This window comes from Leptodactylus fuscus, chromosome 2, assembly GCF_031893055.1.
Source record: "Leptodactylus fuscus isolate aLepFus1 chromosome 2, aLepFus1.hap2, whole genome shotgun sequence".
Classification (NCBI taxonomy): Eukaryota; Metazoa; Chordata; class Amphibia; order Anura; family Leptodactylidae; genus Leptodactylus; species Leptodactylus fuscus.
This window is the reverse complement of record NC_134266.1, coordinates 219,220,321-219,233,905: the sequence shown is the minus strand read 5'-3', so window position 1 is coordinate 219,233,905 and position 13,585 is coordinate 219,220,321. Positions and strand designations below refer to the sequence as shown.

General features: G+C 41.0%; 1 protein-coding gene and 1 long non-coding RNA gene across 11 annotated transcripts in view; both read right to left on the bottom strand.

Annotated features, from left to right (window-relative positions):
* LOC142195709 (uncharacterized) overlaps window positions 1-13,585 on the bottom strand; it is a 293,946-nt gene that overhangs the window by 116,673 nt on the left and 163,688 nt on the right. The gene's annotated exons all lie outside the window — the stretch shown is intronic.
* SMARCC2 (SWI/SNF related BAF chromatin remodeling complex subunit C2) overlaps window positions 8,975-13,585 on the bottom strand; it is a 35,806-nt gene continuing 31,195 nt past the window's right edge. For 5 of the 10 annotated variants that reach the window (XM_075265607.1, XM_075265605.1, XM_075265610.1 and 2 more), the window contains exon 29: window positions 8,975-10,365. In XM_075265607.1, coding sequence (XP_075121708.1) covers window positions 10,304-10,365 — 62 coding nt within the window. In that variant the 3' untranslated portion in view covers window positions 8,975-10,303. Of the gene's footprint in view, window positions 10,366-12,288; window positions 12,400-13,585 lie in introns of all 10 variants that reach the window. The other 5 variants (XM_075265602.1, XM_075265601.1, XM_075265604.1 and 2 more) reach the window with 2 other exon arrangements.

The following is a 13,585-nucleotide window of genomic DNA, read 5'->3' as shown; positions in this document are numbered from 1 at the left end:
AGGAAAAAGGGACGTTAAGGTTCAATAGGGAAGTGTTTTTAATACAAAATGCAAGAAAAAGGGAGCATATGCATAAATCGCATATCCAAATGTGTAATACAGCATGGGAGAGAATGTCAAATTTTACTTTTATTCTTCATGTGTTGAACATAAAGAAGAACTTGGTGGATGTAGCTTGGTGTTTCAAGGCTGACTACCTCTTACTCATAGCATGGTGTCCAGATACAACTCAAGACTATTTAAAATCAAGCACCACCTATGGGAGAATCAAAGGTGAATCACATGATCATAGCCAAACAATTCTGCCCATGGTTAAATGGCGCACGTGCCATGTGAGAAAACAAACATACATGTACTATATAATATGTGATATAACTACCAGATTGTGTGAGAAATTAATGGAGTCCCACAATCAAACCCCAGATTCTGAAACTTCTAAATCTATAATGTCTTTAAGAATAAACCTATAGCTAGAAGAAGGATGCACATTCTGTACCAAATGTGAGTCTCCAAATTTATGTTGCTCAAACACATGAATGTAATGGATACAGACTTCCACCCAACCTCCAGAAGTTGGACTGATCACATGAATGATCCTGATACTGCATAACAAAAAAAATAAATATGAAATTAGATGGAAAACAGTAGCCCTGCCTAACTAAAAATAAGAGATTGGATAATAGATATAATTTATTTTATTTTTTTAAATAAAGGCATGTACTGCACAGTATTTCAGGGGGCGCAGGGACTCCAAGCTGATGACTATAATGTAAGGATCCCAAATCCTGCCATACTGTTCAGGCTGGTAAATCCAGCTCTCTCACAGTCATGTGAATCTAGCCTAAAGCAACAGGCACACGACCATGGCACTGTGATTGAATGGCATGGATGACATCTGTCTGCCTCTGTGGCTCCACAGAGTATGAGATGCAAAACAGACAGGTATGAATAGGACCTGTCTTGAGTTTTACTCATTGCGCTATACACTAGACTGTGAAAATACATGGTCATGTGTATAGGGCCATAGAAATGAATGGGTCAGAGTGCCATGAAAAACACGGCTAGCACACGGTTGGGTGCATGAGGCTAAATGCTGATTTCACAGTCTCCTGTACTGCAAATCTGTACTAGTTTTGGGATGTCCTATGGCTATATACTATAGGACAAAGCTATTGGAATATATACACACTAAATTAATAAATAAAAACATTTATCCCATATGTTCAATGCTGTAACCATAAAAAAAAAACAATATCCACTTAACCTTCTATAAAAGAATTAAACTGACAGTAATCCAACCATCAGATATTCCTTAAAATGGTATAAATAAAAACTACATCTTATCCGGTGATAAAAAGACACTTTACCTTGTTCCGTGCATGTAAATATGATAAAGTTACACTTCTGAGAATGTGCGGATTACAAAGGACAATTTGCCCCACAAGCAATAAGCCATACTGTGACTGACTGTGTGAACCTAAAAATAAAATTTATGGCTCTTAAATGTGGGGTAGGAAAAAACTGAATTGCAAAAAAAAATAAAATTGGTTCAGTCTTTAAGAGATTAAACCAGAAGAGCAGTGAGGTCAGACAGTGATATTGGATGAGGTTGAGCTCTGTGTGGCCCAGTCAAATTCTTTTATTTTTCCATTGATATAGCCATATGAAAGCTTTGTGTTATTTTTGCAAGGCAAGATGGATTTTGTAACGTTTATGGGTACTTTATAATGTATTGAAAAATTCAGCACTACTGTGGAGCTGTACATATAATACCCTCACCCGAGCCAACCAAATATTACAATACAACACTTCAAGAAGAATAAAACAAAATACTTCCCCAAATGACAGTGCAGAACAAGATCTCACTGTGCATGGCAATATAGAAGCAACACCAGCAGCACTGAAAATATCACTGGACAGCACAATATACCTAAACAGACCTTCCAAAATTATAACAAACCATTTCCCAATTCCTCCTCTCCCACAATCTGAGGAGCATCCTCACAACTGAGAAGAGACTCCTACCTAAAATACCCATCTACAATGCCTCTCTCTCCATATTAGAGCATTCATTCGGCAGAATTTCTGCTCCTCACTGAAGGACTTCTTGGCACTAGGTGATGCCATCACTGGTCCTTCAGCCTTCCTAGCCACAGAGACTGCACGGGTAACGCAAGGCTGCCATAACTAGTGCAGCTTCTGCTTTAGAGCTGACACTGGAGGAGCTGAGCCTCCCCTGCCATAAAATACATCTTTTCAGACCACAGAGTATAATAATCAGAGAGCCAGGGGGAGAAAAACATTAAAAAAAAAAACCCTGTTACTCACCTATCTCCCGGCTCCTACGCTGTCGGCCTTCGAAGTAGTCGATCTTCAATGATGTCAGATGTCACATGACCTGGGACGCAGGCCGGGGTCAGACGACTAGGCCAAAGCCTGCCTGGATCGTGGAAAGGTAAGTAACAGTGTTTTTTATGTTTCTTACCTCTCCCGGTCCGCCGATCATTATACTCGGGGGTCCGAAAAGACCCCCGAGTATAATGATAGCAGCGGTAGCGTCTGTCACCGGGCCCCTAATGTCCCGGGCCCTGTGGTAGCTGCCTCTGCTGCTATGGCGGTAGTTACGCCACTGAGTAGGGCCTACTATGCATCTGCTGAAAAGGACAATATACAGCAATACAGAACAATTGCAGCACGTTATACAGATAATTGCATATTCAAGTTTCCTTGTGGGACTGGAGAAAAAAAAAAAAAAAAAATTTGCAAAAAAAGTAATAAGGCTAAGGCCCCACGTAGTGGGCCACAGCTGAAAAACGCAGTGGAAAATACTGCGGCGGAAACCCATTGCATTTTTTTCCACATTGTATCTCACAGAAGTCCACAGTTTTGCTTTGCAGACTTTCTGCTTCTATATCTATAGGGAAACCGTCAGTGTTTCTGTAGGTATTATTCACATGCTGCGATTTACAAAGAGAGCGTTTTTTAAATGACAGCATTTCTTCTGCAGATTTTTTTCTGCAATGTGTGGACAGGATTAGACAGAATCTCATCCACTTTGCAGGAACTGTAAATTGTGGCATTGTTTTACCACAGCATTGCATTTGCTCCACTTCGCTGCCAGGGGTTTTACCTTAAAAAAAAAAAAAAAATTGTATATGTTTTATTAACAGGTGGATCTTCACGGTTAGTTAGGTGGTGGAATCAAACATTTTATTTTGTGTTCACCTTTTCTTTTGTAAAGTCTCCTCACGGTTTTCTGTGACTATTATGGCTTTAGGAGAATGCAATGTCATGCCTTGATAATAAACAGATGAGCCGCTAAATGCTTGAGCATTGTGCCCCCTCCCCATGAATGAATATGTTGCAATCCCTTTTGGAAAATACCACTTTATCCCAAGATTTATGTATCAAGAGGATTTCTGTGCATAAAACTCATTCATAAGAGTTGAGTATAAGTAATGTTCATTTTGTTACTACATTACGGAAAACATGCGAGTACCTGACGACATCTGGTAAGTGCAGATCTCTGAAGATAAACACAAGTCTGAAGACATTTCTCTGCAGTCTGAACAGACTCCTAATATGGTCAACAGGCGTAAGGATCCTCCCGTGTTCTCAGTAACAGCCACCCCCTCTGTTATACGGGTTCCCACCACACTGCTACATTCCCTCAATCCAAATATACACTATATTTAGTCAGTCTTTCTTGTCCCCCACCATATATAACTATAGTAGTAGTGACAGAGGGAATCAGATTCATCAGCCGCCTGTCCTTAGCATCATGTATTATAAAAATAAATACAGTATATACATATAGGATAGATAGATAGATAGATATGAGATAGATAGATAGATAGATAGATAGATAGATAGATAGATAGATAGATAGATAGATAGATAGATAGATAGATAGATAGGAGGATAGATAGATAGATAGATAGATAGATAGATAGATAGATAGATAGATAGATAGATAGATAGATAGATAGATAGATAGATAGATAGATAGATAGAGATACCGACAACTTCCATACATTTCCTTTACACAGTTAGACGAAGGAAGGGCAGAACACAGTATATGGTGTTTGATCTTCTTCACTTGTCAAAGTGGAAGAGTAAGAAAAAAAAAAAAAGAGTAGTATATTGTGTGTACAGCTAGGGACAACATGGAGCTAGGATTTATTAGTATTCACTTGTGTGAATTCATAGACGTAATGCCATAAACACATCACTTTACCTATCTGGTACTCATACAGAGTCCTCTAGAGCTACATTGATAAATCTCACATTAATGTACAGAACCCTGTATGGACTTTCAGCACCGAGAGATTTCAATTCTGAAACCTGTGATGAGAATTTCTCCAGATCCTGTCAACATAGACGGGATCCACTGAAAATCTAATATATATGGGCATAGCATATGGGTAAAGAAGGTTGAATAGACCCAAGATCATAGGATCATTCGGTTCCTCTGCCATTTATTAAAATACAATTATGCATTACAGAATTCTTAGGTACACTATTAACCACTTCATGACAGAATTAACCCTAAGTCACCTGACACTATTTCTGATATTTCCTAAACACTGGTTTAAGAACTACACAAGTGTAACAGACTTTTTTTTGTAATACTCTTCATGAACCTATTGTACTTTCTTTTAGCAGAAAACAGGTTCTAAAGTTCTCCTTGTCAACCCTATACGGTCCACCCTGTATTGCTAATTAGCGATATACACTCACCGGCCACTTTATTAGGTACACCATGCTAGTTACGGGTTGGACCCCCTTTTGCCTTCAGAACTGCCTCAATTCTTCGTGGCATAGATTCAACAAGGTGCTGGAAGCATTCCTCAGAGATTTTGGTCCATATTGACATGATGGCATCACACAGTTGCCGCAGATTTGTCGGCTGCACATCCATGATGCGAATCTCCCGTTCCACCACATCCCAAAGATGCTCTATTGGATTGAGATCTGGTGACTGTGGAGGCCATTGGAGTACAGTGAACTCATTGTCATGTTCAAGAAACCAGTCTGAGATGATTCCAGCTTTATGACATGGCGCATTATCCTGCTGAAAGTAGCCATCAGATGTTGGGTACATTGTGGTCATAAAGGGATGGACATGGTCAGCAACAATACTCAGGTAGGCTTTGGCGTTGCAACGATGCTCAATTGGTACCAAGGGGCCCAAAGAGTGCCAAGAAAATATTCCCCACACCATGACACCACCACCACCAGCCTGAACCGTTGATACAAGGCAGGATGGATCCATGCTTTCATGTTGTTGACGCCAAATTCTGACCCTACCATCCGAATGTCGCAGCAGAAATCGAGACTCATCAGACTAGGCAACATTTTTCCAATCTTCAATTGTCCAATTTCGATGAGCTTGTGCAAATTGTAGCCTCAGTTTCCTGTTCTTAGCTGAAAGGAGTGGCACCCAGTGTGGTCTTCTGCTGCTGTAGCCCATCTACCTCAAAGTTTGACGTACTGTGCGTTCAGAGATGCTCTTCTGGCTACCTTGGTTGTAACGGGTGGCTATTTGAGTCACTGTTGCCTTTCTATCAGCTCGAACCAGTCTGGCCATTCTCCTCTGACCTCTGGCATCAACAATGCATTTCCACCCACAGAACTGCCGCTCACTGGATGTTTTTTCTTTTTCGGACCATTCTCTGTAAACCCTAGAGATGGTTGTGCGTGAAAATCCCAGTAGATCAGCAGTTTCTGAAATACTCAGACCAGCCCTTCTGGCACCAACAACCATGCCACGTTCAAAGGCACTCAAATCACCTTTCTTCCCCATACTGATGCTCGGTTTGAACTGCAGGAGATTGTCTTGACCATGTCTACATGCCTAAATGCACTGAGTTGCCGCCATGTGATTGGCTGATTAGAAATTAAGTGTTAACGAGCAGTTGGACAGGTGTACCTAATAAAGTGGCCGGTGAGTGTATATCATATATATACACACACATATATAGCAAAGGCCAATGATGGGCAGGGTGTCACTTCTAGTCTCCAGTTTTACATCTCCTAGGAAAGTGCTTTTGGTATCCTTTGAAAGCTGCATTATATAAAAATCCCACTTCCGACTTATTTTTTAACTAGTGATTTCTCCATTTCTGTTATCGCAAAAGCTACAACATTGGTATTGTATGAAAGCTGAGCCTGACATTCCCTTTGGCATTTGCTATATGGCTAGACATTGGCAATACAGGGTGAATATGAGATGGGCCTTCTGAGCAATGCTTAGTTATTATGTCGCTAGAACTAGTTTTCTACTAAAACAAAGTACAAACAGTAAGGGGGCGATCACACTTGCCCCCATGTCCACCCCCTAATAAAGTATATTATAAAAATTTTCAACAAATCCCTCCCTACACAATAGCAAAAAAGTCACAGACCGTTATACTTCATATTTCACAGGTTCTGTATGTCATTTTATTAACAACTTTCACTACAGTTACGGAGCCATTTCTGTATCATACAATAGAACTTTGGGGTAAATTATACACACGTGGACAAGCTTGTTGGTACCCCTCGTTTAAATGAAAGAAAAACCCACAATGGTCACAGAAATAACTTGAATCTGACAAACTGGAATTTGCAAAACTACATGTTGACAAGCCATAAAGTTTCTGGGAGAATGTCCTATGGACAGATGAGACAAAAGTTAAACTTTTTGGCAAGGCACATCAGCTCTGTGTTCACAGATGGAAAAATGAAGCATATCTTGAAAAGAACGCTGTCTCTACTGAGAAACATGGAGGAGACTCTTATGTTCTGGGGCTGCTTTGCTCCATCTGGCACAGGGGGTCTTGAATCTGTGCAGGGTACAATGAAATCTCAAGACCATCGAGGGATTCTAGAGAGAAATGTGCTGCCCATTGTCAGAAAACTTGGTCTCAGTCGCAGGTCATGGGTCTTGCAACAGGACAATGACCCAAAATACACAGCTAAAAACACCCATGAATGGCTAAGAGGAAAACATTGGACTATTCTGAGTGGCCTGCTATAAGCCCTGACTTAAATCCTAATAAGCATCTTTGGAAGGAGGTGAAATATACTGTCAGGAAAAGGCCTCTTCTAACCCGAGACAACTGGAGCAGTTTGCTCATGAGGAGGGGCCAAAATACCTGCTGAGAGGTGCAGAAGTCTCATTGACAGTTACAGGAATCGTTTGGTTGCAGCGATTGCCTCAAAAGGTTGGGCAACAAAATATTAAGGGAGCGTTCACACTACCATCAGTGTCCGACAGGTAGTGTCCGCTGCTAATGTCTGTTCAAAATCTTGCACGGACAATAGCATTGGACAGTAGCTGTGTCCGTGACATTCTGCATTCATTTAAATGGAGATCGGGTGCGTTGTTTTACACTCCGTGCCTGTCCTTAAGTGTCTGTTTGTAAAGATGTCCGACTTTTCAAGCGGACAGAAAAAACCTACATGTCAGGTTTTTCTGTCCGCTTGAAAAGTCGGACATCATTGGGAACGGACGATTAAGGACAGGCACAGAGTGTAAAAGAACGCACCCGATCTCCATTTAAATGAATGCAGAATGTCACGGACACAGCTACTGTCCAATGCTAATGTCCGTGCGAGATTTTCAATGAACATTAGCAGCGGACACTACCTGTCGGACACTGACGGTAGAGTGAACGCTCCCTAAGTTATAGGAACCATCATGTCTGTCCAGGCCTGTTTCATGAGATTTATTTTTTCTTTAAATTCTGTTGAAAAGCAATGTCTGACTTTCATTTGTTCATTTTCATAGAATTTTTATTTATTATTACTTTTGTCAGATACAAGTTATTTTTGTGACCATTGTGGGTTTTTCTTTCTTTAAACAAGGGGTACTAACAATTTTGTCCATGTGTGTATTAACCTGCAGGTTAGGTTTGGCCTACAACACCATATGGGGCTATGTCTGGTGCATTAGACAGGAAAATATCTGCTGCGGGTATTTTTCTGCAATGTCTGGTTGGGAATTCTAGAAGGGACTATAAAACGCCATAGTTTTTGCCGTAGTGTTTACGCCATGTGGAGCTTCAGGTTCAGAGCAGCTTTCTACTGCCTACGAGAGTAAAAGCCTAAGCTAATGAACTTCATGGCTTACAATTACTGATACATTGTTATAGAAATATAACGGGTGCTCCATGCCAAGATACTGGTGAACAAGAGACCCATAACTGTTCCTATCTATACCCACACACAGACATACATTTGAGAAGCAAGCAGGCAATGCCACATTGTCTTCTATCAGTGCTCATATATCAGGGCTGCGGTATACACCTCATAAGACAACAATAGCAGGTGTGTCTCACTGGACTCTGAAATGGATGACATCTTCGGGTGGGGCATAATGTCTAGTTAGGTAGGGAGCAAGGCAATAAACCCATACACTATTAAACCTATATCAACACGACATATGCTAGCAATGTTCTAGACAGAGAGAGATTTCTGTAATATTGCATTTAGAACTATAATGTAATGGAGTCCATTTTAGATAAACCTTCTTGGTTAATACAATGGTGGACAATACAAAAAGCTGAGATGGGTGCACCACTTCCTTCATGGAAACAGCAGCCCTCCTTTACACACTAAGATTAAAAAGAAGGAAACGCTCTTTAAATGGCCTGAGGCACAGACACTGCCGAGGCCGCCTTTTATGGACTGCTTAGTAGGAAGCACTTTTGGCAGACAGGGATATGCATACATCTACAACAGGGACATAGAAGCAGTCAATAGCAGTTTACAGTGTGACCCCTCTTCAGACATAACTAGGTGTGATATTATTACTGGATAATATTGTATCAGGCGCCGGTTCACCACTTTCCCATCCATAGTGTACACAGAGTCCGTATATATGGTATTCAGCTCAGCATCTCTGTTCATACTGGCAGTGCAAGCACCTTTTGCGCAGATTTATGCTTCTCGATCTTTACAAAATAAGACAAGAGAATTTTAAGGCAGGTTTTTATAAATTTTAAGATTTTAATGCCCCATGGCTGGGGAACTGTAAGATGCACAGACACAGGATAATGTACAGGTAACATGAATAGACAGACGGGGTGGGGTCAGCATAACCAGGTGGTTATCAGAGCTCCAAGGAGGTCAAAGCACTCACCCTAAAAATGAGGAGTCCTCTCCTGTCAATGTGCTAACACTTTCTCCTCTAGACCTTGCAGTAAAAAACAAAATTCACTCTCCCAGCCTCCATTCAATAAAGTGCACTCTGAACCCCTGATCCCCCCAATCCCTGCCCAAAAATATTTAAAATACAATGATTCAAAATAAAAAAAAGCTTATATACTTAAATGCTAAAATATTTTACTAATAGGTCAAATAGTGCACTATAGAGCGAGACCGGATCCCTGCTGTTGTCCTTCTACAGGGATACAAAAATGTTCGCTCTTTCCTTCCACCGACACAAATGGGTCCACATTTCCTGAAGAACACACCATCTGTAGAATTCTGTGCATCTCCCCACTTTGTACAAAGGAGCTACAGGAATATATAATTCTCATAGCATTCATCAGACAAGAAACAATGAAATGACCTTTAACCCAGTGCAATAAGCATCAGACTGGATATCGATGTATCGAGGGGAAGAGCAACTTCCTTTACACCAGTTACAACAGAAGCAAAGATGTGACAAGAAGCTCTGGCTCCTCTGGAATAACAGGCTTGAGAAACCAACATTAAGAACATCAAAAGTTCTGTCCTCTGCCAACAAGTACAGAGACTGGTCGTCCACTATACTAGGACAACGCAGGAAATGAATTCCCGATACAGCAACCACGTATGGTTTTAGAAAATCAAAAAAATTTTAAGTCTCCTTCAAAGTGTGGTTCTTTCGAACATAGAAATAATAGAAAAGATCCTCCTCTCCCTGGTGACTCTTGTAGTCGTGCCTCCTGTAAGAAATCTTGATCAACCGTCAGCCGGTCCAGAGCTCATCCACATTGATATTGCAGATAATCGCAGCTACTTTTCCGTATCCGTAGGTTGTAACCATGAATTCTGTAAAATCCACTCCTCAGTTATCTGTCTCTCACAGAATACTGTGTTGTCCAGGTACAAACAGCAGCAAACTTTGTGATCCAAGTCAGTCATCACGTAACATGAATCATGGGCATGACACAAAAGGGGCGACTTGTCCCTGGAGAGCTCAATGTGGGGCTCGGAGCCTGTGGTGGAGGGTACTTGAACCAGAACAAAGTGGCATGAGAAAAAAAAAATCCACAAGCATTTCCCACTTCACCCTTTGTCCGATTCCCCCAATACAATAACTGTCCCAATATTACTGCTGGGCAGAAGCAACTGTGTTTCCCATGGATTCAGGAGGCAGAGATGTCGAAGGATCTGGAACAAGAAAAATACAGGATGTTCTTAACATGAGCGCTGAACAGATAACTTCTACATTACAGACATTATGGACATGGTAAACTCTGCATCCAGCCATGCCGACCCACAATATCTCTGAATCATCGGTTATATTTTTATTTCATTTATAGTGGAGTTCTATTCATTCTTATCAATAGAAGAGTAATGTGTCAATGTGAGAACAAATGTCTAAGTGTAAATCTATTCACCCATGTTACTATGACTCAGCCACATTCACACAGCCCTATTCCCATCCGTATTGCATCCCATCAGAGGACATGAGAAAAACTAGACAATAAAAAAGTTTTGAGGATTGTGACCATCTCTAGGGCTAAGGTCCCACATAGCGGGCCACAGCAAAAAAGCGCTGCAGGAAAAACGCAGCAGAAATGAATCCGTTTTTTCCCGCAGCACTTTTCACAGAAAGTCTCCTTTATACGTTCTATTCCTTTCCATTACACCTACAGAGGAACCCCTGGCGTTTCTGTAGATATAATTGACCTGCTGCCAATTCCAAAACCTCAGTGTCAACTGTGTGTATTTTTCCACAATTTGTGGATGGGATTTGTAGATTTTTATTGCAGTGGAAAAAACAAAAACTGACGTTGTGGATTAGAACAAAGGACAGAAAATCCACAGTATATCTGCTATGTGTGAACATCCCACAAAAGTGTCAATGAAAGAGAAGGATATTCAGGTGCTAAAGCGAGTGTTTCTCAACATTATCATGCAAAGTACCCTCTAGTAAAAAAAAAAAAAAAAAAAAAAAAAAAAAAAAAAAAAAAAAAAATTCCAGCCAAGTAAACGCCACAGTATTATTGTTATTTATTTCTCTCGTATAGCGCCAACAAATTCCGTAGCGCTTTACAGATATAGTCAGAGATCGAATATAACCAAAATATAACCCCTGCAAACCTCATTATAAAGCAAGGTGGTTTTGGGAGCCATGGGACTTAACACATGATGTCCATCATATGATTGGCTTTGCTTTACTTCAGAGCAGGACCAAACTCCATTTTGTGACGCAGACATGCAATCTGCTGATCTTGTCGCTTTTTAGAGGCACGCCTAAAACATAATGTGCGCACACTGAATCTACAATATAACCCAGAGCCCAGCAGATTTGTCAGTATTCTGCCAGGCCCAGGATATTTGCTCACACTACCAGGACTCCCACAGGTGACCCCTTCTTAAAACCTCCCAAATGTTGTGGGAGAGTTGGCAAGTATCAGTAATGCTCCCTTGGTGCCCCCCCCCCCCAACAAAAGGGAATATAGACACCGAGCGAGCCGTAGTGTAGTAATTCTCTCAGAAATTGGATTATGTGACAGAGGAATAACGCTAATAACGCTCACCTTAAAAGGTTGTGAGCCCAAGTCACAACTCTGAAATAACCATATGAGACAACCACAAGGCTTCTCTTCAACTGGGGCAGCAATGTTCCTAACACCACATGGGCGTCGAATTATGACGTGTAAAGGACCAACGAACCGGATTTGAACGTAAATCCGGTGATGAGGAACTGCGCTCTTCTCAATGATTGGATAATACGGTTTTATTAATCAACGAACTCACACACAACGCGTTTCGGGAGTCAAACCACGCCCTTCCTCAGGTGCAATGGTTACTTTACCGCTGGGAAGATTGGTGCCCCCCCCCCACACACAGTATAATGCACACACCATGTCCCCACACAGTATAATGGCCCACTCAGTGCCACCAAAACCCGGTCATGTCCAGGGAGTGAGCGGTGACTTGGGCTCATTACTCACCGCTTCACTCCTACTCACTGATACTGCGATGTTCCTACAGTGTACCTAACTTATGATAATCTTATTTCATAAATCAATAGCACAGGTGATAATAGTAACCACTGTAATATATGTTATTAAAGAAAAGTACCTGCACCCTGTTCTGTGCTAGGAAAATCATTATTATGACCTGGAAGGCGATAGCTTCTGGAAGCAGAGAGAGATAAGAAACCCCTCTTATCAGGAGAATTATCAGTCAGCTCTGTTGTGAGAAAAAGGACTTATTAGATGCTGTCCACAGTCTCATGTCTCTCTCTGCCCTGTCCACTTGCTCCTCCTTCCTGCCCTCTCTATAGACGTCATTGTTGGGCTGCAGAAAAACAAGTTTTTGTTTTAGTTTTGTTTTTCAAATTTATGGGCGACTCTCCATTTTAATCTTGATTTTCATGTTTTTAATTACACAAACTAAAAAAAGTTTGTTGAGCTGGCACAGTGAGAAGAAGTCAGATATAGGTGATGCAGGATTCATGTCCTAGCACCCAACTACTGACTACAGTGAAGAAACTATTGATCATAAGTTGTGGCAGGAGCAGAACGCCCGCACGGAATATCAGACTCCAGGCTAACATCATTTCATGATTCGGGTGAAAATCAATATCACAATTTTTTAAATTGCAAATTAATTTGATTAACTGTCCAGCCCCTTCATTGTAAACTAACTTATCTGTCTATTGGCAGGATCAGTGAATGCAGAGAGTGATAAGAGCAGAGACAAAAGGAAGAAAATTATTAAAGACACAAGAACTTTTCTTTAAGCAAGTATATTACAAAGTTTGTTACCTTCACCCGCACTAGTGATTTATGAAAATAAAAAAATAAAAAATCATATATTTTAATACCTTAGACCAGACACTACAGTTAGTTTCAACCTTCACAAAACTCGTTTTCAGGAACACCCCAATTTACTACTATGTGGAATTACCATGGTGTTTCATTTGTTGCATGCATCATGGAAAAATCTTGCCATTTGGTTAATAGGGGGAATCAAAGAATACAGCGGACTTATAGCGTTATGTCCTGAAGTTGCCAAGCCACAGTACAAACCTCAACCCAACTGAGAATTTGTGGAGAAAAATGGCTGCCACTACTTAAAGGGAACCTGTCACGTCAGTTTTCTACTATAAACTGGTCCCACATGTAGCAACAAGTAATAACCTTTCCTATGGTGCCCTTCAGACTAAGGCCCTATGTAGGGTCCTGCAACAAAAAGCACTTCGGGGAAAACCGGGGCAGCAACGCACTGCAGATTTTTGCGCAATGCTTTTCACAGAAAGTCCACAGAGATTTCCTCTATGGATTTTCGGCTTCAATAATACTGCCAGTGTTTTGGAAATCGCAGCACGTCCACAGCACGTATTTCTCACATTGTGGGAATGGGATTCACATTG